This window comes from Tachysurus vachellii, chromosome 1 (genome assembly GCF_030014155.1).
Source record: "Tachysurus vachellii isolate PV-2020 chromosome 1, HZAU_Pvac_v1, whole genome shotgun sequence".
In the NCBI taxonomy this organism is placed as follows: domain Eukaryota; kingdom Metazoa; phylum Chordata; class Actinopteri; order Siluriformes; family Bagridae; genus Tachysurus; species Tachysurus vachellii.
Window position 1 is genome coordinate 1756776 of NC_083460.1, and position 26350 is coordinate 1783125.

The following is a 26350-nucleotide window of genomic DNA, read 5'->3' on the forward strand; positions in this document are numbered from 1 at the left end:
TTTTTTGTTGTTGTTTGTTTTAATAAGAAGCCTTCTATTCTATTGTCACTCACTTATTTTATAGGATTCTGGGTCGCTGTTTAATTTATATCTCGGATTAGGATTCATGATGTCTGATTTTATTTCCTGACGTTTCACACCATTTGGCTTTGTTTGTTTAAAAAAAAAAAAAAAAAAAAAAAAAAAAAAAAATGTATTTATATGTTTTGTTTTTGCAAATTTTTGGTTCTCTTCCAGTTTTCTACTCTTTTTACTCTGTCAATAGTTAGGAATGAATATTGGCAGTTTAAAAAAAAAAAAAAAAAGCAAAACCAAAACGGATGCACTTACTGACGTCTCTTCACTTTCTCCTGTGTGTAATTTAGTAAAATGAGGAAATCTTTCCTGAATAATGTCTCTGTTCAGAGACTCTGGTTCTAGTGATTGTAAACTCCTGACTGCTTCCTTTCTTCATTAAAGCAGCTTGATTTGGATCCTTTTTCTGTCTCTCCTTTTTTTTTTTTTTTTTTTTTTATACCTTATAGTTACATGTAAAGTTCTGTGAAACGACTCGATTCCTGTTTCTAGTTTGTTCTATCGACTTCCCTGCGAATGTGTCCCGTTGCTATAGTAACCGTACAGAGAAATTTTAACATAACCCTTTGCTTCTGTTCGAGCTGCTGTTTTGACCAATCAGAGTCCAGGCTTGCTTCCATACGTTCCAACAGAGAGTTGATCGGATCGGTGTGATGCAGGGGAAGGGGCGGGGCTTCCAGGAGGATGACTTCTATCTACAAGCTTGTTTAGAAGAACTAATCTCTGGCAGAACAATTAGACACCCCAGTGGTGGTGTTTATGTTGGAGTTTGACCTGAAATGGCACTTGCGCGAGTGTGTTTTTTTTTTTTTTTTAAACAACATTTTCCTCCTCCATTTTTCCTTCCTGCGTCCTCATACGGAAGAGATAACGAACCTGGGTCTGGAGCCGAGCTGATCTCCTCCTCTACGTCTAATCACATTTCTCTCTGGTTTCCTGGGACAGTAGAAACTGGGGTTAGGGAGGATTTCCTGTGTGTAGCACTCAGAGCAGCTAATGAAGAGCGGGAGTGTGTGTTTGTGTGTTTGTGTGTGTATGTTTGTGTGTGTGTGTGTATGTTTGTGTGTGTTGTGTATATATGTGTGTGTTGTGTATGTGTGTGTGTGTGTGTATGTGTGTGTATGTATATATGTGTGTGTGTGTGTGTGTGTGTGTGTGTGTGTGTGTGTGTGAAGGTTCATGAAAAGGTCACGTCTCAGTAATCAGAAAACCCCAGAAGCTGTCTATTAGGATTTAATGGTGAATAATAACGGTCTGTAGTGCGCTGACCTCCAGTGCGGCTCTGTCCTGTTAATACACAGGGTTTAACGTGTGCACACGTCACTTTCGTGATCTTAATGCTAACGTTGGACGTGAGGACAGTTTAATAACGATAATAATCATGTGATTCTGCTTCCCTCGTCTTGCTGAGGCTTGTTTAACGATGAGAGAACATCCTTAACTGTGTATTTAACATCACTGACTCATCAGAGAGAGAGAGAGAGAGAGAGAGAGACTTGGCTGGCTCGCTAACGATGTTTAAATAAACACAGGAAAGTCTGTACAACATCCACAGCAGTAATAACGAGTCAAATATTAATCGTTGTTTTGTATTATTATTGTTGACGCTTTAAAAATGTCAATTATTAAAAAAAAAAACACAAACGGAACAAGAACAGTTTAAAAAGTCAGTTTGTGTGTGTGTGTGTGTGTGTGTGTGTGCGCGTGTGCATGAGTTTTATTTACAATTTTCGATTCTCCTTTAAAATTCAGTCGTTAGTTTGTTTCGGTTCACAGAAGATTTGCTGTGATGACCGCTAACGGGAAAAGCCGAAAGTAGAAGTAGTTTGTTTATGTTTAATTATATTTCTTCATGTTAATGATGTCATTAACATAAAGATTTAAAAGCTGTTAAAGGAACAACCTGAACCTCAACCTGAACCTGAACCTGAACCTGAACCTGAACCTCCTGCTGCTGATCTCAGACAGCAGGTCTGGACTCTTGAGGGTTTGGACTAAAAAAAAAAAATGTTAATGGTTCACAGATTTAGTTCCACGTTATTAACGTAGCAGGCAGTTTTACATTAGCGCTAGTTTTAGTTTTTGTTCTTATTTTTTTTTTCCTCTACTACGTGTATTCCAGGTTTGTGTGTGTGTGTGTGTGACCACATGACTCCTCACCATGTCCTAGTTAAGCTGACCTACACACACACGCACACACACACACCCTGGTTTAAGGTTACACACCTGCTTGGTCAGCCTGGATCTGTGTGCTATTCAGAAGGAAAAGTCGAGTTCACAGAGCGCTTTGTGTCTCTGCAGCAGTGCAGGAGAAGTGAAGGCACATGGCAGCAGCTCTCCTCCTCCTCCTCCTCCTCCTCTATCGCAGACAGACAGAGAACACTTCTGCATCTGGCCAGCTGTTTGGTTTTGTCCTCACTGTACACGCTAAAGCTTTGTGTCAAAAATGCCAGCATTGGAATTGCAATTGAATGTCTTTAGTTTTTCCTCCTGCAAAAAAAAAAAAAAAAAAAAAAAGGCTCCTGCCAGCCTGTGTGTGTGATGTGATGAACGAAAAATGCTCCGTCTCAGCCAAAAAATACGAAGAGCTTTGCCTTTTTCAGTCTGGTGGAAATTTTTATTAGCTAAGGCTCTTCTCAGAATAGAACGGATTGTACGATCGGTTCAGAATTAAACATCTACTGTAGGCGTTTTCTGACGTTACAGCAATCGCGTGTCCTCGTCTCTAACAGACCAGGGGCTTCTCGTTGACACTTGGGTCCTGATTGATCGAGCTCTTAAGACTGGGGGGGAAAATGTCTGAATAAAAATAGTCTAGTTAGAAAACAAATGTGTAAATAAAGGCACTAACATTAAAAACTGGGAGACAAATAAGGGGAGAGTTGATATTAAATCAACGCTAAAAGGTTAAATAGAAGTTTTTTTTTTTGTTTTTTTTGTGGTTTTGTTTTTTTAAGCAGGGGGCACGGTGGTTTAGTAGTTAGCACGTTCGCCTCACACCTCCAGGGTTGGGGGTTTGATTCCCGCCTCCACCTTGTGTGTGTGGAGTTTGCATGTTCTCCCCGTGCCTCGGGGGTTTCCTCCGGGTACTCCGGTTTCCTCCCCCGGTCCAAAGACATGCATGGTAGGTTGATTGGCATCTCTGGAAAATTGTCCGTAGTGTGTGAGTGTGTGAGTGAATGAGAGTGTGTGTGTGTGCCCTGTGATGGGTTGGCACTCCGTCCAGGGTGTATCCTGCCTTGATGCCCGACGACACCTGAGATGGGCACAGGCTCCCCGTGACCCGAGGTAGTTCGGATAAGCGGTAAAAGATGAGTGAGTGAGTGAGTGTTTTTTTAAGCCTAAAATATCAGGTAATAAAATAAAAATGCGTCGTCGCTCTGGACATGTGCTTCACGTGAACTTCAGATCCAGAACTTTCCAGTCTCTGAGATGATTTTTAATCTTCCTGTTTCTCTGTGATGAGGCGAGTCACGTTGCCTTCGCTGCTGTTACGTTACTCAGTTACACAGTTGTTGCTCTTGGTGTTTGTTCTCAGTATCGTCGTTGTACTGAAGTGAAATCCCAGAGTAAGTTTGTCCTGAACTGCTTGGGGCTCGTAGGGGAACAGATGGAGATCAGAGGATCACATGTGCTGGTCAGATGAGGCTGCAGGAGAGGAAGTTTTACCTCTACACACAGTAGACTAATTGTGCTTCTCTTTTCACTATCTTTTTTTTATTTTTAGACTTGCCTCTTATTTATTATGTCAAGAAAAAGAAGTCTCTGTTCTGCAGTTAATCACGCAGTGTGGAGTTCAAACTCATTTTGTGTTGACTGATTGAAGTCCTTCTGAGGTTTGTGTTGAGAGGTGAGTTGTGGGCTTGTGTGTGTGATGAATAAAAGCATTGTGCCACATGTAATCTACATACACTTCACTAGCTGTTAGAATATTAATCAGAATTATGGATTAGAGATAAATATGGACCTCCACCTTCCCCGAGTCCTGTCCTCTGAAACCGGGACGGATTTAAAGGTGAGGTCTCCGTTGTTTGAGAAACGCTTCGGAAATCTGCGTCGGGCCGCCAAACAAAACAAAAACAAAACAAACGTGTAGCCAATGAGCAGAAAGGGGCGTGTCTTGTCAATATGGGTGGAGAGAGTGTTCAGTGAGCATGTGTGACATTAGCAGAAAGCGGTTTTAACATTGACACGGAGGATAAAAACAAAGAAAGAAAGAGAAGAAAGACTTACGATAAGGTAAGAAGTAGGACGTGTTAATATAGGATCAGCTTTCCAGCGCTGGAGAGAACTGAAGGAGCAGGAAGTTGGTCACATATTCACAGATTGGAGTTTCCTGAGTCAATAACTCCTGAGCTAAACACTGTTACTACACAAATAACACCTCTTTTCTATCGTAGTAATGTAGAGACGCAGCTACAACCGTGTTTTGTGTAGTAACAGTGTTTAGCTCAGGAGTTATTGACTCGAGAAACTCCAATCTGTGAATATGTGACCAACTTTACTTAAGACGCCGAGGCGCTTTTTTCCTTCTCGATAGGTGAGTAACGTTGGTTTTGTTTTGTTACACAGAACTAATATATGCCTTTGTCCTTTACATGATTATGCTTGTGTGTCATTTTTGCTTGTTTGTTTATCTACAATCGTATTGTTCTTCACTTCAGCTATGATAAAGACACGTTTCTTTCCATTAGTTGCCTGGGTTACGTATGTACGTGTGGGCGGAGCTATCGATACAGGGGTGGGACCCATTTGGGTTAGGGGCGTGTTTATTTTGGTGATTTCAAATGTCAACATTGGCTTTCAAACAACAGAGACCCCACCTTTAATGTGATGATACGACACGTTTTTGGCGTTTTCTAGAGTCATAAAGTGTCGATAAAATGAACAAAATTACTTCAATAACACTCCACAATTTCAATACCAGTCTGATGAGCTGCTGCTGTAGAGAGACGACTAAAATATAACGGGTCAAGTAACAGATTATAGAGTGCATTTGATGAGATGAACACGAGACGAGTGCAGAACGGGTCATCAAAAAAGATGTAAAGTTGTAGTATTATTAATATTAGTTTTTCTCTAGATGTTCCTCTGGGATTGAAAATACCCAAGCAGAAAAACGCTCCTCAGAGAAGCTGAGAAGCTGATAAACCGAGCGTGATCATGAAAGAAATTCCTGCTTTACCGAATCACATCACCGGCGCACGAGGGTTAAAAAGGTCAGGTATTTTACACTCGGTGCTACAATCGGGTTAGGTTTTTATTAACGCGCTGTTCCTGGTGTTTGTGTCTATGGTAACAGGGACTGTAGGTATAGCAGACAGACAGATTTTTATAATCGGAGACTAATAACAAACAGATTCCATCATGATTTGAAGCGTGATAAATAATTGTTGATGTTATGAAGTTTTGTGTAAAGAGATGGAAGGAGTCTCCTTGCTCAAGGGCACGTCAGTCGTGGTATTGCCGGCCCGAGACTCGAACCCACAACCTCTAACCGTTAGGCCACGAATTTGTTTCCATATTCAAATCATTAGCGATGTTTCTTTACATTTCCTGACTCGGTGTGTACAGGGTTACTACTGTTGCATGGTGGAATGCTGCGTTAATGAATGCAGTACTCCCAGCCCTGCAGCTTTACCGGGCTTTTGGGAAACTGCTCATCTGAAGCGTGTGACTCTCAGAGCTTGACTCTCAGAAATTTTCCATGCTGCTGTGGAACTTGCAGTCTTCTCTGAGGTGCAAAAAAAAAAAACCCTCACTGGATTAAAGTTGTATGCGAGACTCTAAAATTCACATTTATGTTATTATGAAGGTGTAATTTGTTAATAAACCAATCAACCAATCAAGCCATGACCTTGTTGTGTTTTGTTTTATGCGAATAAGCAACTTTGTGTGCACTTTTACATGTGAACTAGTACATTTCTGCTGGTCAGGTCACAGGCTGTAATCTGATCTTCAGACAGGCATCTAAATAAAAGGAGGGGGAAAAAAGCATGGACAGCTCTTACTCAGCAGCTCAGGACTGTGCTTTAAGGGCTAATAAACATGTAAGCAACGTTCACCTGTCTCACATGTTATTCAGTCTGTCTGTCTGTGTAAGGTCACTGGTTTAGCGCTCTCACTTCTCTCGTTTATACGTTTACTCTGTTTATTAACAGCCTCTAAAACAATATATAATCTATGTCCCTGAACCACCACACGCTCCTGTTCGCTCTTTGTCGAATTCAGAAAAGTCAAGCGAGGCTGTGACGTGAGTTGGAGAGTTATGTGGCATCTCGCTGGCAAGCTAACGTCTGCAGGACGCACTCTTATAATCTGCCCAGGAGTTGAAGCTATTTCCTGGTACTGTGGAAAAACCAGCAACTTTCTCCACCATTCTTCAGCCACAGCTCTCTCTCTCTCTCTCTCACACACACACACACACACACACACACACACACACACACACACACACACACACACACACACACACACACACACACACACACACACACACACACTCCTTACCACAACCCTGCTGAACCAGGAGAGACGATTCGCTCCATGTCTGGGTTTGTGAAGCTAGTGGAAGATGGTATGTGGGATGTGGTAGCTCAGTGGTTAAGGTGTTGGGCTACTGATCAGAAGGTCATGGGTTCGAACCCTGGGTCCACCAAGCTGTCACTGCTGGGCCCCTGAGCAAGGCCCTTAACCCTCAGTTGCTCAGTTGTAAGTCACTCTGGATAAGGGTGTCTGCTAAATGTTAGATGTTGCATGATCATGAAGACCTACAAGCTTATCTCAGTTATTACAGGAAGCTTTAAACACCAAACCAACCAACAGACAAATTGATTTCTACTTTCTTTCTCTCTGATATGGAATGGTAAACAAGACAGGATGTGATGTCACTAAACATCCTGTATTCCGTTCAGCTTAGTGATAACAATGGACATTGTCGCAAAGCAGATTTACAGGGATCTATAAATTTAGGCCCTAATGAGCGAGTCAGAGGTGACGACTGTGATGTGTAGTAGGTGGTTCTACCCACAGCAGGCCCATAAATCTCCAGGCTCCATGTGGAACACGGCAGCAGCACAGAAAAGCCTCTGAGCAGAAGAGCATCAGGATGGATCAGAGACAGAGACCGAGACCGAGAGAGAGAATGAAAATATTAGGTATGCTTGTGTTAAACACGGTGTACACACCATCCAAACATCCCAGTTCACTTCAGTTGCTTTAAATCGTGCAAAGAAATGCCGAGTCCACTGCTTACTAGTGCCAAAATCCCCTCGTTGTACTTTCAAAACCTTTTTTATTTTCGCTCAGGCTCATATAGTAACGGTGGGAAATTCCCCCAAACGAAAGGAAAGTGTCAAGTTTACATCATGATACCCGTAGGTGTGGAGGCCTGGGAAAAAGAAAAAAAAACATGAAACTGGGGAAAAATTCCTGGAGAAATAACCAGTGATTAATGGCATGAACGTATTATATACTGATCTGATGATAATGTGAGGTTTTAAATGGTGGGCAACATGAGTAACAACAAAACGTGATATCATCATACTTATATAAATACAGTTTTGCTATTATTATAACACCATGGAGAAGAAAGCATGAGCTTGTTAATGCTTTATAATGCAAATAAATTCTTAAATCGATTAAAACAAAAAAAGTGTGTAAACGTTCAGCTACGGCATGGAGTTAGGCACCAAATCAAGACCGGGTGGTTTTACTTCTCTGTGCAAGGATGCCAAGGTGAGGCTGATAAAGATGACCTAAGCAAAACTTTCTAGATCGTGTAGGTCAAAATAATTGTTCTTCTTAAAACAAACACGACTGTTTTTTTCCCATCATATCTGGCTGGTTTCCAGAATTCGGCCTCGTCATCCTCCGACGGGTTTTCGAGGCCACCACACAACCTCAGAAGAAAAAGTTATTTCCTGGTGAAATGAGAGTTTTCATCATCATTACTTATAAATCAGTTAAAGCTAAAGGTGATCCTCTGAACAACTGAACCTCACTCACTCGCTCACTCTTCTACCGCTTATCTGAACTACCTCGGGTCACAGGGAGCCTGTGCCTATCTCAGGCGTCATCGGGCATCAAGGCAGGATACACCCTGGACGGAGTGCCAACCCATCGCAGGGCACACATACACACACTCTCATTCATTCACACACTCACACACTACGGACAATTTTCCAGAGATGCCAATCAACCTACCATGCATGTCTTTGGACCCTGGGAGGAAACCGGAGTACCCGGAGGAAACCCCCGAGGCACGGGGAGAACATGCAAACTCCACACACACAAGGTGGAGGCGGGAATCAAACCCCCAACCCTGGAGGTTTGTGGCGAACGTGCTAACCACTAAGCCACCTTGACCCCCAACTGAACCTCTATTTTAGACATTCCAGGTCAATCATTCATCATGATACTGATTTGTTGTTCTTTATGTAAATGTGGAAATCATTGAAGCTCCACTGGAGTATAACACTAGCACAGAGCGTTAGATAATTATTAACACGAGACAAAGGGGAAGGAGGGGGGCACGGTGGCTTAGTGGTTAGCACGTTCACCTCACACCTCCAGGGTTGGGGGTTCGATTCCCACCTCCGCCTTGTGTGTGTGGAGTTTGCATGTTCTCCCCGTGCCTCGGGGGTTTCCTCCGGGTACTCCGGTTTCCTCCCCCGGTCCAAAGACATGCATGGTAGGTTGATTGGCATCTCTGGAAAATTGTCCGTAGTGTGTGATTGCGTGAGTGAATGAGTGTGTGTGTGTGTGTGTGTGTGTGTGTGTGTGTGTGTGCCCTGTGATGGGTTGGCACTCCATCCAGGGTGTATCCTGCCTTGATGCCCGATGACGCCTGAGATAGGCACAGGCTCCCCGTGACCCGAGGTAGTTCAGATAAGCGGTAGAAGATGAATGAATGAAAGGGGAAGGACAAACATTGCTTAACGGAAATCCATCTCAAGTGAGTGTGAAGCTTTAATATATCAGATAAACTAGATCTTATCTTTGAAAAATGGATTTGAATTTATTAAAAGGGTTTATTTATCATTTTTCATTTATTAACTGTTATAAACATTAGGAAACATTAATCCTGCCTCATAAAACTTCAGTGACAGACATGTTTCTGGCCTTGATACTAAAACTCAGGATTAAAAATCAGGAATATTAATATGTTTTATAAACAACAATAAAGTTCACACACGTTTAACGTTAACGTTTAACTTCTCGGGGTGTTTTTTCTTAATCGATTTGAAGTTTAAGTTTCGGTTAGTTAAGGCTTGCTTCGTCTTGACACGAGGACGTTATCTGAGTGTGCGTCTATGTTCTGTATGTTCCTGTGTAGATCTAGAAGAGCAGCTCAGAAGCTTATCTCCAGAGTCGGGAGTCATGTGAGCAGGACGGATTAACGATCCTGAGCTCCTGTGTTTAAACACAATCCACAGCTTTGACCGTGTAAACTTCTGACTGTTCAAAATGTGTGTGTGTGTGTGTTAACGCACTGCTTAACTTTGTCTAGTTGTGCAGAACACAGACGCATGCTCAGATAACGCCCGTGTCAAGATGTTGATGGTGAAAAAATAACATTGCGTGCTTTAGTCCAGTTCACTGTTCGAACAGAACTATTGATATTTTACTTTTTTCTATTGATGCCACAGGTTAAAGTCTAAACTGGTTAAAGTGTAACCGGCTAAAACCAGGGGCTTCACTGCAACAATCGCTTCTGTTTCTGTGCTTTTTAAACATTAAAGTCAGAACATTATTCCAAAGATACAATAGGCATTATTTAAAAATAAATATAAATAAATAAAATAAACGTATTCGAGTGTGTGTCTGTTCTGTATATTCCTGTGTAGATCACAGTGAGGTTTCAGTGGTTAAGGTGTTCGACTACTGATCGGAAGGTTGCTGGTTCGAATCCCAGGTCCACCAAGTTGCCACTGCAGGGCCCCTGAGCAAGGCCCTTAAGCAACCCTCAATTGCTCAGGTGTATAAACTGAAATAAAAAAAAAAAGTAAGTCACTCTGGATAAGAGTGTCTGCTAAATGCTGTAAATGTAAATGTTTCACACGTCACAAGGCTGAAGAGCAACTCAGAAGTTTAACTCCAGATTGGTGAGTCATGTGAGCAGGACGGATTAACGATCCTGAGCTCCTGTGTTTAAACACAGTCTACAGCTTTGACCCTGTAAACTTCTGACTGTTCACTGTGTGTGTGTGTGTGTGTGTGTGTGTGTGTTACAGCACAGCACTTTAACTTGCATTACTCTAGTGTACGTGTTCACACAACTCTTTTCCTTCACATTTCACACATTTCACACATTTCCTGTTAGGGGCCGATCATCTGAGTGTGAGCAGCGACTGTAGGAGTTTTTTTTTTCTTTTTCAAACTGATGTCCTGAATAGAATTTTATGACTTTGCTGCTGCTCACCGCATCAAATGATGCGGTGGAACCGTGTCTGCAAGCTTTCTGAAACAAAAGATTGACGAAAACAAACAAAAAGATTGACGAAACTTTTTTTTTTTTTTTTTACAGCTACACACATTTGTAGCTGGAACACTTTCCTTTTCAGGACATGAAATTTGGTGTCAATTTGTACCAGATTCTGGAATGAGACGTGGCTTAAAGTTTGAGCATGAAATTTTAAGAAGTTACTCGGATGATAATGTAGCTCCGGCTGCGTTGCAATTTATGTCCACATGGTGTTCCTAAGAAAATAACTGTAACTCTGCTGCTCCGGAGGATATTTGTTTGTTTATAGAAGTTACTTATCGTCGCTGTCAGGCGGAATCCTCGTATCTCCAAAACCGTTATTTTTCAGGAAATGAAAAAAACGCCGTGCCTTATCTGCAGTACACAGGGTTAAAATAAATAAATAATAGTCCGTGTTGCAGTGGATTGTCTTGCGCTAAATTCCTGTCCTCAGACGAGCACCAGAACTAGCGGGGGTCAAGATTTTTTTTCTTTGAGCCCAGTGTTTTGAAGCCATTTACCTCAGAAGACGTGTTGATTCGTTGCGACTCTTCTTGAGGAGAAATATGCCGTGAAGCTCTCCCGTGGAGTGAGGAAGAGGTGGACAGTTGAAGTGTCCAATGGAGTTATGAGATTTGCGCTCAAGCTATTTTCAAGACTTTAGATTGGTTAATAACTTGTAAAAATAACAGACCCACGTGGGGACTGACCAATAGCATCGATATGTGAAAAAATATGAAATTGACCAAATTTGGACATACGAGGTTTCCGCCCGACAGCGACGATATGATAGAATTAAAGGACTTCCTTTTTTCACCTGACCGGAGCTGTCATTACACACCCACAACAGAAATTTAGGTAAAGATTACAAAGATCACGCAGATTACTGAACAAAGCTGACTAAGGAGGTCACTTTTCATACTATAATGGTACAATAATGGTATTTTTTTAAAGTTCAAGTGTAAATATAGAAAAAAAGACTTTTGTCTAACAAGTGTCTCCAGGCGTTGTCCTTGGGGAGCTCACTATTACAGAGGAGATGATTGAGTTACACCCAGGACATGAAAACACAGCTCTTCCGCTGATCTCCTGCTCGAATATGGAATGGAGGTTCGGGGCTCGGGTTACTTCTCTGATTTGATATTATTCGACCGGTCTTTACGGATGCAAGCACATGCTGACTGAAGCTTTTTCAACAAACGGTTTCATCAAGGCGAAGGGACCGTCGACAATCCTGTTAGTTAAGCCTTGAGGTGGCTGATGTGAGAAGTGAGAGATCTAAACTAGTTCTCAAAGAAAATAAAAAGTACAACCAGGTCTCTTATTATGTACATCATGGATGTAATTATGGTACAGGGTGACCAAAAAAAACAGGAACCAACGAGAGTAAAAATTACTCGTACCTTACAATTATTTACCGCATACACTGTAGACATTTTCTCAGTTGTCATGTCATGTTTGTTCAAGATATTTGGCTTGACGTACAGTATTTGTTCAACGTAAAGTATTTCCTTTGGTTTTTGCCTTTTATCAGTCAACATTCACAAAAGGATGTAGAAACATCCAGACCACACATATCGTCGCTGTCGGGGGCGGAATCCTCGTATCTCCAAAACCGTTATTTTTCAGGAAATTAAAAAAACGCCGTACCTTATCTGCAGTACACAGGGTTTAGTCCGCGTTGCAGTGGATTGTCTTGCGCTAAATTCCTGTCCTCAGACGAGCACCAGAACTAGCGGGGGTCAAGATTTTTTTTTGAGCCCAGTGTTTTGAAGACATTTACCTCAGAAGACGTGTTGATTCGTTGCGAATCTTCTTGAGGAGAAATATGCCGCGAAGCTCTCCCACGGAGTGAGGAAGAGGTGGACAGTTGAAGTGTCCAATGGAGTTATGAGATTTGCGCTCAAGATATTTTCAAGACTTTAGATTGGTTAATAACTTGTAAAAATAACAGACCCACGTGGGGACTGACCAATAGCATCGATATGTGAAAAAATATGAAATTGACCAAATTTGGACATACGAGGTTTCCGCCCGACAGCGACGATACGTATATATATTTTTTAATTTTTTTTCTGCATCTCCATCAGATTTCAGTTACTTCCAGCTTTAGATTTTGAGATGCAATGATACAAAAAAATAAAAAAAAATTACATAGATGTACTGTCTACATCTTGGCTTCCATTAATTTTAGTTATGTCACAGTGTGAAACTGTATATTTAAATGACTGACCGAGTTTATTTGTGGTGAGTGTACGCATGAATGTTTAACCCTTTAACCATCATCTAAGGCTGTTCTAATGACACAAATTTTTTTTTGCCCTGATGTGACCTTTAGTTGATTTTTGTTTTTTTTAGTATGTCAGTGTCACACTGAGGCCATGTCACAACCATGACCACAATCGGTACAGAGATGAGTAACCATAATGGGGATGTGGCAGCTTAGAGCCTAAGGGGTTGGACCGCTGATCAGAAGGGTTTAAGTTTGAATCCCAGGTCCACTAAGCATCCACTGCTGAGCCCTTGAGCAAGGCCCTTAACCCGCAGATGCTCGGATGTATAAAAAATGTGATAAAATGTAAGTCACTCTGGATGATGGCGTCTGCCAGATGACGTAAAAAAGTAAAGAAATTGGTGTTTTAATATTCACAGTTTATATTCAGCACGAAACTAGAAGGAATTGGTTGAAAAACATGAATTGCCAGCTTTGAAAAAAATCTTGTGCAACGCCGTTTAACGCTGATCCAACACCATAAGTGCTAATACGCTCAACATTAGTTCAACACTGGGGAATTTTCTGTGCATTGTTAAAAAAAAAAACAGACCAACACACACATAGCTGACTATCGAAACATGGCATGAAAGTGGTGTTCATGAAAAGGAACATTGATTTCGGGGAAAAAGCCAGAAGTGAGTGTTATTTAAACCCACAATGTGAGTGAAACAGTGAATGACTGTGTCAAAAAAGGATGCAGGGGTGCCAGAGTGAGCCTTTTTACCTCCGCTAACTAGGACCTTGTGGTAAAAGTTGTGTCTTTAGCCACGTGTATGAAAGTCCATACATGCATGCATACTTGGTGATGAGATAAGTTCATAATACCTTCCATATTTCACTCAGACCTTTAGGGTGAGGACACACACTCACAGTCACCAAAAACACGGAATTTAACCTCAAAATAATTCAAATAAATTAAAGTTTACACAACGTTCTCCTCGGCAGAAATGCTAACGTGACTAGCAAGTAGAAGAATTATATTCCCTCAGATTAGCATCGCACAAATGGCTCGTTCTAGTAACGAATGGTTTCTATTGTAGCGTCTCACTGGCAGGGTGACTTTATTTAACGTGTATGAAAGGAGTCTCCAGGTAGGTTTTCTTTTTTGACAGGTGTCAAAATTCTTATTATCCTTAAGACAGTGAGACAAAAAAACAAAAGAAAACCACATAAACCACTGAGGTCCTTTTATAGCTTCTATAACGAAAGTGAGAAGATCCACAACATGAAATGTAAATAGAAAATGATAAATAAATAAATAAATAAATAAATAAACAAACAAATAAACAAACAAACAAAGAGTGCTGTCTTCTTCTCGAATAAATGATAACTGTAACGATGTGTAGAAGATGACAATGTTAAGTGTGATAGCTGTAAATCCATCAATACACCATCCATGGTTCAGGTAACATCACGACAATGTTCAGTACTTAATATACATCATCATACTCAGAATTAGGTTTATTGGCCAAGTATGTGTGTATGTGTGTGTGTGTGTGTGTGTGTGTGTGTGTGTGCGCGTACCTGTTCAGTTACAGTTTCTGTAGGCTTCCATGTTTTCTGAACAGATCTGGCAACCACGAGCTACCTCCATTGCGAATGGGAGGGTGTTTTCTGTAACACACACACACACACACACACACACACACACACACTTACGCAGAGGCTAAACCGTTATCTTACAGTTTGTCTGAAACGCAGAAGAGAAGAAATACATGGAGGTTTCAGGAGGAGATTTAAATAAACCTACGGTGAAGATTTCCTTGGACTGAAGACAGAGAAAGGAGAAAGCAGGTAATGAACACGGTAAATAACAGAAGAACAGATTGAACCTTAACACAGCTGTGTGTTGAGGTAATGTTCATCCTTATCCAGTTAGCGTGTCGCGTCATTTCGGCGTGTCACTGTGTAAAACCTTCACTATTTAGGTCCTGGTCTGGGGTTTTTAGCATATTTTTATAGGCCGACACAGAAAATGGTGTTGGTTCTTTGTGTTTGGTTTCCTTTCTCTCTATCAGACCTGTTGTTGGCTATAAACTAAAACTAAAACTAAAACTAAACTAAACTGTGTAGCAACTAACCGACATTCTGTTCATCCACTGGACCTGGAGGTGTGCGCGAGCTGAGGTTAGGCCCCACGCGCATAACGGTTCGCCTCAGATTTTTAATTTGAATTTTTAAAAAATATTTAAACGAATCTGACCGTTAATATCGTTATAGCCGTTGAGCTCGCTAAGATCTAACGTTCTTAAAAAGATTCGATTAAGTCTCGAATCAAGGTGTTTTTCTTAAACCTTTTTTATTATAGATTATTATTCATATTTATTAAACACTAAACATATGTTTTAGTTTCTTCCCGTAAAATAACTATAATTCTATATATCGCATTGCCACAATGTTCATCAGACTCCATACACCACATATCCAGAGGTTTGTAGACTCCTGACCGTCACATTTATACAGTATGTGGTTCTTCTCAATAAATCCAGCAGTACACAGTTGTACAGAATGTCTTCTGTGTGCAGGAGTGTTACAGTTTTCCTTCATGGAACTGAGTCCAAACCATTAAGTTAGCTCCATGAAGTCATGGTGTTGAGGTTATGGTTGGAGTGGAACAACTCCATGAACTGGAACTGGAGTCTCTTCGACATCCCGACATCGGATTCCGCTCACACTCGTGTTCTTGTAGCTGAATGAACACTAATCCACACAGCTACAATCCAAGAGAATAGTGAAGTTCATTGTAACGGGAAAGTTGGACTAAATCTCCAACGAGATCTTTATTAAGCGCATACATGGCTGCGATGGTCAGGTGTCTACAAACTTTTGGTTACATTCTATCACTCTTTTTCTTATTTAATCAAGCTAACATTAGTCAAACGTCTGTGGACATTTTAGCTAGTTAATGAATATATTTGAACATATATTTAATTGTATTGTTAATAGCTTGTTTGTTTACTTGTTTTTTTTTTTTGGTTGAATTCATAATTATGTGCCAAAATGGTGTTCTGTGATTGACCTTCATCACCAGGGTTGTTTGTGGCACGTTTAGTTCAGTTTTCAAATATATTACAGAAACCACTGTCTTGTGTTAAATCAATCATAGTACCAGCTCCAGAGTTTCTGAGACATCATGGAACGTATCTATGAATGTATTTAGACCTGATATGAGTGTGTGGAGTGGTCTGTTCTTCTGTCTTTCTCTCTGGCCGTCTGTCTGGACACTTGACATTCTCTGTAGCACGATATCTTGAGCCGAACGTTTTCAGGATTTATGAAGCTTTATCATTGCAGCCAGCAGATGAACAAATTAGTGTTTGGAACTGATCTAAACAGGTCACATCAAGGCCAAATAGCTGAATCCCAATTTTCTCTCCTCCACTTCCTGTTGTCCTGTTTTTAATGGTCTAGTGGTTCAGACACTAATGGAAGCTCTTCGTCTCTACACAGCGGCCTCGTGTCAATCAGCTGCTTAGTCGATCCTTAGGGTGCTGATCGGGGAGTCGGCCATTTTAAGTGCATTCTCAATCTGTTTTAATCCCTAACAACCTAAAAAAAATCCCTTAATGCTCCACAGAACCCAGAGAGCATCAACACTCACTCGCGATCTTGACTTTATTTTCCAAAACGAACTCTTAGCCGAATTTATACTACAGTAGCCTGTGGCTCTCAGTTCATTACTTACTGCATGTTAGTGATTAACTACATTTGGTGTTCTGTACACAGATTATTTGAGTCTAAAGGTGTTTAATGATTTTTTAAAAAAATGTCATCTAGCTTCTTTTTTTGTACAGTCCAGTTTGAAGATCGCATCATGACAGAACCCATTCTAAACAATATAAGAAATCACACAACTCTGCCGAAGTACATTTTTTAAGTTGTCTTTCGCGGCGGCACAACACTTCGTTCTGTTCGAGTGCCGGAATCACTGTTCGTACCCTTTTCTGTAGTTACAGTCGCAGTTGATTTTGTAACGAGGTTGTACAAGTGTGAGGTTCAGCATGTTGTGTTGTTGTGTCTGAAGAGTTGTGTTTTTTGTTTACCTCCACCTCAACAACCTCAGCATGACTTAAGCAAACGGATTCCCATGAACTTCAACTGAAAAAAAAGAAAGGAAAAACAACTTGATGTACTTCCTCTATTTTTTATCTTCTTCTAGTCATCGCTCACACCTTCATGTATTGAGGGTTTTTATTATTAGAACCCGAGGCATGTTGAGTGGAGCAGCGTATTTAGCGCCGTTTGAATTCTAATCAGGATTTTAGAAGATGGATGGTGGACTTTGTGTTTAGTTTTGTGCTGAAACAGTGAAGCTATCAGATGGCTAAGGCTTGTTAGCGTTTCTCCGGATAAAGAGTTAGCATCTCAGCAGAACGCCTAAGCAAGGTCAGAAAGTCAGTCAAACATTTCTCCATGGAGTGTGTGACTGTTTTTTTCCCCGGTCTGCCTTGCAGCTACATTTACATTTACAGTATTTGGCAGACCTTCTCATCCTTCTCATCCAGAGTGAGGTAGAAAAGTGTGACTAACACGATGACGTCTCCAGCAATGGACACATCATATACATCAACACTGGTTCAGATGAAGGATTCCGTCAGTTTTTAAACTTGCTGGGAGAAAATCTAGCCTGAAGAGGAAAGTCTTCACCAGTCTTCACCAGACCACAAAGTCTTGAGGACAGTCAATGACTCCGCTGTTTGGATGTCTGTAAAAAGTTCACTCCATCACCCCGGTGCCAGAACCCTGAGAGATGGTGGGAGCAGTCGGGCAGTGCTAGAAGATCTACAAGACACCTGAGGCAGGACACTAAGGTGATGAGATGAACAGTAACTTCATTCAGCTGCTGACCTTCTGACCTGTGGCTCTTGGTGTTAAATTGAACATCTGGAGTTTTCCCAGCCGCAGTACATTTTCATAACCTCATTAGGCTAATCAACACAGTCGGATCGTTACAAAGCTCCGACACTGTAGACTCCTTGCATACATAAACATCATCTTCCTCGCCAGATCAGCGATTGTTCCAGCGTGAGAGCCGTTACTATGGAAACAATAAAGTATTCGAATCAGAATGCGCACAATAATGTTAATATAAATCTTAACATGAAGCTGTGATGTGTATCCGAGCTTCTGTCCGAGCTTGTGTTGAGTGTTTATCAGTCAGAGACGGGTGTGAGTGTGAGGGAAGAATGTGAATTGGTTTGTTCAGACTAAGGAAGGATCGATGGAGTAAATTTGAACGAGGAGCTACAAGACAAGACATTTTTGAAATCCTTCCATCAGATTTATTGTCATGTTGTAAGATTTTCACAAAAATTCCCAGATCTTCACAGGTCCATCTGACTTCTTGCTCTCGTCATGTGCTTTTTGTTCCATTAAAAAGCTAAGATTCTTGAACTGGGCTCCAACTCCTCCTGTGTTACTTATTAGGGGTCGAGCCCCGAGGGGCGTAGACACCATTGTTATTGTTATTAGGGGTCAAGCCCCGAAGGGGCGTAGACACCTATTGTTTTCGTTAGTTTTCTTCTTCTTCTTCTTCTTCTTCTTCTTATTCTTCTTATTATTATTATTATTATTATTAGGGGTGAAGCCCCGAAGGGGCGTAGACACCTATTGTTATCGTTAGTTTTCTTCTTCTTCTTCTTCTTCTTCTTCTTCTTCTTCTTATTATTATTATTATTCCTCTTCCGCCATTGAAGTCAATGGCAGCCCATAGAACCGTACGTAGGAAAGTTATGAAATTTGGCACACATGTAGAGGCCAGTCTTAGAAGTTACTATAGCAACTTTGGTGTGTCTAGCTCAATGTTAAATTTTATTCTTCTGTGATTCCAGAAAGAAATAATAAATAAAAGCGATACCGGGGTCAAGCCGATCAGATGCGCTCAGAACATCAAAACATTGCAGCTAATATTTTTATTTGTCTGTTTATGTAAATGAAGCATGAATCTGACTCCAGATGTTTACATCCTGCTACACAGAAATATTCAGTAAGAAATATTCAGAACAATAAGAAAATGAAAATTTTCTCCTTCCACGTAACCGAACAAACTGTGCATGGTTAAACGTTAGAGTATAGAGGCCCAGTCTCACTGAGCCCATTCTGGGGGATTTTGGTGATGATTGGTGATTTTGGTGATGATTGGTGATTTTGGTGATGATTGGTGATTTTGATGATTGGTGATTTTGATAATTGGTGGTGATTGGTAGTGATTTTGGTGATGATTGGTGATTTTGGTGATTGATGTTGATTTTGGAGATGATTGGTGGTGATTTTGGTGATTGGTGGTGATTTTGGTGATTGATGTTGATTTTGGAGATGATTGGTGGTGATTTTGGTGATTGGTGGTGATTTTGGTGATGATTGGTGATTTTGGTGATGATTGGTGATTTTGGAGATGATTGGTGATTTTGGAGCTTACATGGAGCTTAACATAAAACAGGACAGAACTGTAGCTTGTTTGTTGCACGAGGCTGTTCTCACACTGCCCACTGGTCTCAGACCAGCACACAGCTGCATCACTTTTACATTCATTTGAAGATAAAAAAGTGATAAGTGATTTGTGTGGTTTGTTTTTTCTAAAACAACATGTCATATGTAGAAAGATTCTCGAGTCTTGTTCCAGAAAGTCATCAGAATAACTTACACGCTCGAGGAATGATAATGGTTAAAGAGCTACAAATGTAAACACAGAAAGTTCTCGAGTGGAAAAAAGATGATGATCAAAAAGAAGCAGCCACGCTTTGGGCTGAAAGGGTAAGGAGGTGAAGCTGTGTCAGACGTACGAGTAACCCCATCCACAGAGATAACCCAGGTTTCTTCCATTCCTTTACTGAAACACACACACACACACAGGTTTATTAAAGACAACATGAAACCTAAAGAGTAACATTAACACCAGTGAAATTCACATCTGATGGATATGGAATCATTCAGATGTAAAGATCTGCTCCATGAAGCCATGAGATTTAATCATGTGATGAAAAGTCAAGTTTTGGTGAAGGGCGTTGTTTCAAACAGCCAAAGATAAATGTTTTTATAACAGAGATGAATCTATAAAAAACCTTGAGGTGTTCCACGATACCATGTGAGAACTATGTGGAACTCTGGCGATCTGCTAGACATGTGAGATTATGAACTGACTGATGAAAAACTAAGTCAGATCGGACATCATCCAGATTCCTGTCAGAAGGTATGTTTGCCTTTACACGTAGACACATGGTGGATTCCCTTAGAGTACAGAGTCTATCAGTGAGGGCATGGATACTGGTCTAAAGCAGCAGCAAAGTGCTAGTTCAGGTACTTTAAGAAGAGAAAGATCTTTAGATGTCATGACGTAAAAACTCCAGAGTCTGAGTGAGCGTGGATCAGTGTGAGCCTTGAGCTAAGAGCCTACTGGTGTAGTTGTGGTGGTGCATTAAAGCTACAGGAAGCCAGTGAGGGAAGCACAGAAGTTGTGTAGGAGAACTTCTGAAGGTTTGAAAACCTCCTGGATCAGTTGCAGTGAATGAATGGAGCTCAGAGAGGAAGTGCTGCCAGGCGCCCTAAAAATCCTCAACAAGTCTCCTTAAGAGAGAGAGTGAACTCCTGAGAGACGTGTGAGGAGACGTGTGAGGAGACGTGTGAGGAGACGTGTGAGGAGACACATAATCCTGTAAATTTTCTGTAAATTGAACTATTATTTGTTATTTCAGTAACAAAACAACAACACATTTCTAAGTTCTTATGGCTGGTTGAAGCAACAATTTATTTTTGTCATATCAACGATTCCTTCCGATTTTTGACTAATTGTATATGTATCGTTAAAACGATCCAAACTCTATAATAAAATTTCAAGCCCCACCCACTTTACTCATCATACATGCATCGTTGAGTCATATATTATTTTAAATCTCGTGTCATTATGATTAGAAACATCGGTTTCCGTCAGCAGCCTGTTTGACCACGCTAACTACAGCGCTAACGCTTTCAGCCTGTTCGAGAACATTCTGACGTACAACTTTGTGCGCTACAAGGATGACATTTTAAAGGTTTGTTTGTTTCTTTCGTTCTTCTTTTCTCTAAATATAAACAACTGATTTTCAAGCAAACCGACTCGATAGAATTTTTTTACAGACAACTTTTTAACCGTTCACTTTTTTACACAGTGAAATGTTATTTTACTTCATTTTACTTCAGATAATTTAAAAAAAAAATAAAATTCATGGTTGTTTAGTTCGAATTTTTGCACAAGTGAGACTCACAAAGGTTTATTGTGATATTTAACAAAAACAAACAATAATAATAATAGGGTTTATTGGTTGTAAGGGGTCATCACAGGGTCATCACAGGGACGTTGTTGCACAATGAAACTTTTGGACTGTTCACTTTTAGACTCTTTCCAAATGTCCAGTGTGTTTGTTCAGCTTTGTTTACACACCTTGGACTTTCCCTGCTGTCATCCTCAACATTCTATTCAGACTGATGTATGGATTAGATTCATGTTGCGCTTGTCATGTTATTTGTTCGTGTGGTCAGGTGTGTGTGCGCTTATTTACATTCGGCTTTCGCTGTTTGATTTCCTCAAACTACATCAGCTTCCTGGAAACACCGTGTTTAGCGGTCCATCAACACCACCAACTGTACGGCTGTGGAACAGTTTCATGTCGAACAACCTGCTTGTCTGTCTGTCTGTTTGTCTGTCCTGAAGTCTTGAAGTTCCAGGTTTTTTCTGGTCTGATACAAAGTGCTCACACTGTGTGTCCTTATACGTGTGTGTGTGTGTGTGGGTGAGAGTGTGTTGTGTGTGTGTATGTATGTTTGGGTGTGTGTATGGGTGGGTGAGAGTGTGTGTGTGTGTGTTTGTATGTTGTGTGTATGTATGGGTGAGAGTGTATGTGTGTATGTTGTGTATGTTGTGTGTATGTATGGGTGAGAGTGTGTGTATGTTGTGTGTATGTATGGGTGTGTTTATGTTTTGTGTATGTATGGGGGTGTGTGTGGTGTGTGTATGTATGGGTGAGAGTGTGTGGTGTGTATGTATGGGTGAGAGTGTGTGTATGTTGTGTATGTATGGGTGAGTGTGTTTATGTTGTGTGTATGTACAGTATGGGTGAGGTTGTATGTATGTATGGGTGTGTGGGTGTGGTGTGTAGTGTGTGGTTTGTGTGTATGTATGGGTGTGAGGGTGGTTGTGGGTGTGGTGTGTGTGTGTATGTATGGGTGAGTGTGTGTGTATGTTGTGTGTGTGTATGTTGTGTGTATGTATGGGTGGGTTTGTGTGTATGTTGTGTGTGTATGTTGTGTGTATGTATGGGTGGGTTTGTGTGTGTATGTTGTGTGTATGTACAGTATGGGTGAGGTTGTGTGTATGTATGGGTGTGTGGGTGTGGTGTGTGTGTGTGTGGTATGGGTGTGAGGGTGGTCGTGGGTGTGGTGTGTGTGTGTGTGTGTGTGTACAGCACTTGGTTCATAGTGTCCTGCACCGTCATCCTGACTGTATAATTCTTCTGGACATTTACAGCTCAGCTCCTGAATTACTGCCACCCACAATATGCTGTTTTAAACAACAACAACAACAACAATAACAACAACAAATGTGTGTAAAATAATATAATAATAGATGTTACTGATTCTTTATTTTTTTTTCTTTCTTATTCTCTCTCTCTCTCTCTCTCACTCACTCACTCTCTCTCTCTCTGTCCCCCCCCGTCTCTCTCTGTCCTTCTCTCTATCTGTCTGTCCTTCTCTCTCTTTGTCTCTCTCTCTCTCTGTGTCCTTCTCTCTTTCTGTCTCGCTGTCCTTCTCTCTGTCTGTCTGTCTGTCTGTCTCTCGCTGTCCTTCTCTCTGTCTGTCTCTCTCTCTCTCTCTCTTTCTCTCTCTCCCTGTCCTTCTCCCTCCCTCCCTCCCTCCCTCCCTGTGTCTCTGTCTCTCTCTGTCTCTCTCTCTCTCTCTCTCTCTCTCTCTCTCTCTCTCTCTCCCCCCTCCATCCCTCCCTGTCTGTCTGTCTCTCTGTCTCTCTCTCTCCCCCTCCCCCCTCCATCCCTCCCTCCCTGTCTGCCCCTACAGGTGAAGCAGCAGATGGCACCATGTAAATTCCTGAGGACCATGAAGGTCACACACAAGCTGCTGTTTGCTCTGTGCCCCATGCTGGTCCTGGGCTTCATCTACTACTCCTCTGGGAAGCTTCAGCTCCACTTATGGGGCTACAAATCACGTGAGTGACGTTTTTCTGCTCCTGTCTCCTTCATCTTCACTCACACGCTCTGTCCTCATGTTGCGCTTGGCATTGTTTAACCGTTAAACTTTATCCCTGACTAGTGTATGTGTGCGTGTGTGTGTGTGTGTGCTTGTGCGTGTCTATCTCACGCCACACTCTCGTCTTCTACAGTATGTGTGTGTCTCATGTCACACTTTTCAAGTTCGAGTTCAACTTTAGCATGGACTTAAAACTAGAAACAGAGGGTGCCGTCCTGATCTCTAGTGGCAGGGAGTTCCATAGTCTAGGACCAGCCACAGAGAAGGCACGCTCTCCTCTACGCTTGAGCCGTACACGAGGGACCACCAACATGGCCTGGTCAGATGAACGAAGACTTCGAATAGGAGAGTAGGGATGAAGAAGTTCAGATAAGTAGAGAGGAGCAGTATTATGGAGAGACTTACAGTATAGACAAAGAGTAAAATCTTAAAACCTATTCTCTGAGAAATCGGCGAAAGTTTGCGACAGCTAGAGAGAAATCTGGCAGCGGCGTTCTGAACGAGCTGGAGACGCGTAATCTGAGTTTTATATATATACCGCAATATAAAGAGATACAGTAATCTAAGCGAGAGGTTATAAACGCATGAACAGCCATTTCTAAAGTCTTAGGGGTAAGAAAGTGTTTAATTTTGGAGCGAATCCGCAGTTGGTAAAAGTTAGACCCAATAACAGACGAGACGTGTTTGTCAAATTTTAACGCCCCTTTTCCACCAAAAAGAACCGGGTGCTGGTTCAGAGCTAGCGCTGGTGCTGGTTCAAAGTTGGTTCCACTGGCGAACCTTCTAAGAACCGGTTTGTCTTTCCATCAGTTAGAGAGCATCACAGAGCCGAGTCTGACGTCACTGTATACGTGTCACGTTACACAGCAACGTTAGCGCAGCAGCGACAAACACAAACACATCAACAATGGCGGATGTTGCTTTACTGTTAATGCTCATGGCTTTGTGAACCTACATTAACACCCAAACGTAGCGAATCCAATGTGTACGTGCAGCTCCATGTAATCTGTATAAACGGAGGTTGTAATGGAGAAAGTACATAACGTTATTTTATCATTAACACAGAAAAAAGTTAGCATTAGCATGTAGCTACTTACTATCACGTGTGCTGATAATGTATCATATCGCGGTAAAGTAAAAGTGTATTAAACATTAGTATACTTAAGGTACATTATCAAATGTGCTAACAGTAGCCCCGCCCACAGACCCGCCCACAAACGGTTCTTAAGACTACACCAGCAACATTTTGGTGCTACTTAAGAACCACTTTTCCTGGTTCAGAGCCGGTGCTTTGGCTGTCGAAAAAGAAAGAACTGGTTCTAAATTAGGCTCCGAACCAGCACTCAAACTGCCTCGGTGGGAAAGGGGCATAAGTGCTGATCAAAAAAGATGCCAAGATTCTGCACCCGTGAAGCTCTAAAAACAGATTAACTCTCTAGGTTGATGCTTCAGGACTGAGAGTTCTCATTTGGGCTAAACACAATGACCTCAGTCTTCATTTAAAAACAGGAAATTTTGTGCCAGCCATAATTTAACCTCTTCTAAACATTTTAGGAGAGATGAGATTGCTAAAGGATTATTTTTCCTAATTGGTAAGTAGATTTGGGTGTCATCAGCATAGAGATGAAAGGATACACCATGTTTCCGGAGAATAGAGGCCAGGGGTAGCATATACATATATATATAACGAGAATAGAGAAGACGCTAAAATAGAGCCTTGTAGAAGGCCACACACAGGACAGCGAGACACGGGAGGAGGAAAAGTTACCCAGTTTCACTATGAACTTTCTGTCAGTTAGGTATGACTGAAACCAGCTCAAAACATTTGCTTTTAGACCTACCCAGGTTTCGAGCCTTCATAATAAAAGGGAGTGGTCTATGGTATCAAAAGCAGCTGATAAATCTAAAAGAATAAGAACTACAGAGTCTCCGGAGTCAGTAGAAAGATAAATGTCATTTAAAACTCTCAAAAGTGCCGACTCAGTACTGTGAGCAGACTTAAAACCCGATTGAAAGACCTCATAGGGGCTTTTTACACCTGGTCACTTCATGCGTTTTCTGTGATCAGATATCTATCTGACGGTAAAAAGACCAGGTCTAAATGCCCTCCGAAACGTTTTGGAGACGGATATAAATCCGACGGTACAAACCCCTTCAGGAGGTGGTCTGGGACGTGTTTCAGATGAAACTGGACAGGTGTAAATCAATGTGGTTGTTCAAGCCACATACGTCAGCACTAAACTCCTCCCAAACAGAAGTACGTCACTCTCTCGCATCTTACCAGACTACAGCCAAATCTGCGAAAGCCGCCTATTTCATTCATTCATTCATTCATCTTCTACCGCTTATCCGAACTACCTCGGGTCACGGGGAGCCTCAGGCGTCATCGGGCATCAAGGCAGGATACACCCTGGACGGAGTGCCAACCCATCACAGGACACACACACACACTCTCATTCACTCACACAATCACACACTACAGACAATTTTCCAGAGATGCCAATCAACCTACCATGCATGTCTTTGGACCGGAGGAGGAAACCGGAGTACCCGGAGGAAACCCCCGAGGCACGGGGAGAACATGCAAACTCCACACACACAAGGCGGAGGCGGGAATCGAACCCCCAACCCTGGAGGTGTGAGGCGAACGTGCTAACCACTAAGCCACCGTGCCCCCCTTCAAACCAGACCATTCCAGTCTAAATGGAGTATCTGAACTTCAAAGCTGGTAAATGTCATAATTGGAGTTAGATGACAGCGTTCAGATAGAGAGCTCTTTAAAACGGTAACTATGCCTCCATCGCGTCCGCCCGGACGAGGCGTGTTAAAAAATGTACAATCTGTGGGGATCTGGACTCTTGTCTCCCATGTGTGTGTTGTACGTGTGTGTGTTTATACACGGGGCTAAAGGAGGCGTGGTCGTCACGGGAACGGCTTAATATCGTTTGTTTCATGTTTTATGATGCGACGCATCACAGATTCATAACGATAAACTTCTTCACCACCTTCTTGGATTTTAACGGCTGTTATATTATTTTTATTTCATTCGTTTAAAAGTTTTTGTTTGGTGAAAACATCACAGGAGCATTAAAGCAAACGAAAATACTACAGATCATTAAAACTTTATTAAACATTAAAACTTTATTTTTTTTACTTTTCCTGAAACCGAACAGAATTGTTTCGTGAAAACAAGATTTAAAAAAGTTTTTTAAAAAAAAATAAAAAAATCTTTGCAGACTAAACATGACTTTATTTTCCCAAATATTTACTTGTTTGTTTGTTTGTTTGTTTATTTATTTATT

The 26350-nt window shown here is 41.4% G+C and overlaps 1 protein-coding gene across 3 annotated transcripts in view; it reads left to right on the forward strand.

Annotated features, from left to right (window-relative positions):
• The first annotated feature begins 14453 nt into the window (after positions 1-14453).
• Positions 14454-26350, forward strand: part of st3gal3b (ST3 beta-galactoside alpha-2,3-sialyltransferase 3b) — a 56226-nt gene continuing 44329 nt past the window's right edge. For all 3 annotated transcript variants that reach the window (XM_060867185.1, XM_060867193.1, XM_060867200.1), the window contains exons 1-2: positions 14454-14609; positions 22860-23007. In XM_060867185.1, coding sequence (XP_060723168.1) covers positions 22872-23007 — 136 coding nt within the window. In that variant the 5' untranslated portion in view covers positions 14454-14609; positions 22860-22871. The remainder of the gene's footprint in view (positions 14610-22859; positions 23008-26350) is intronic.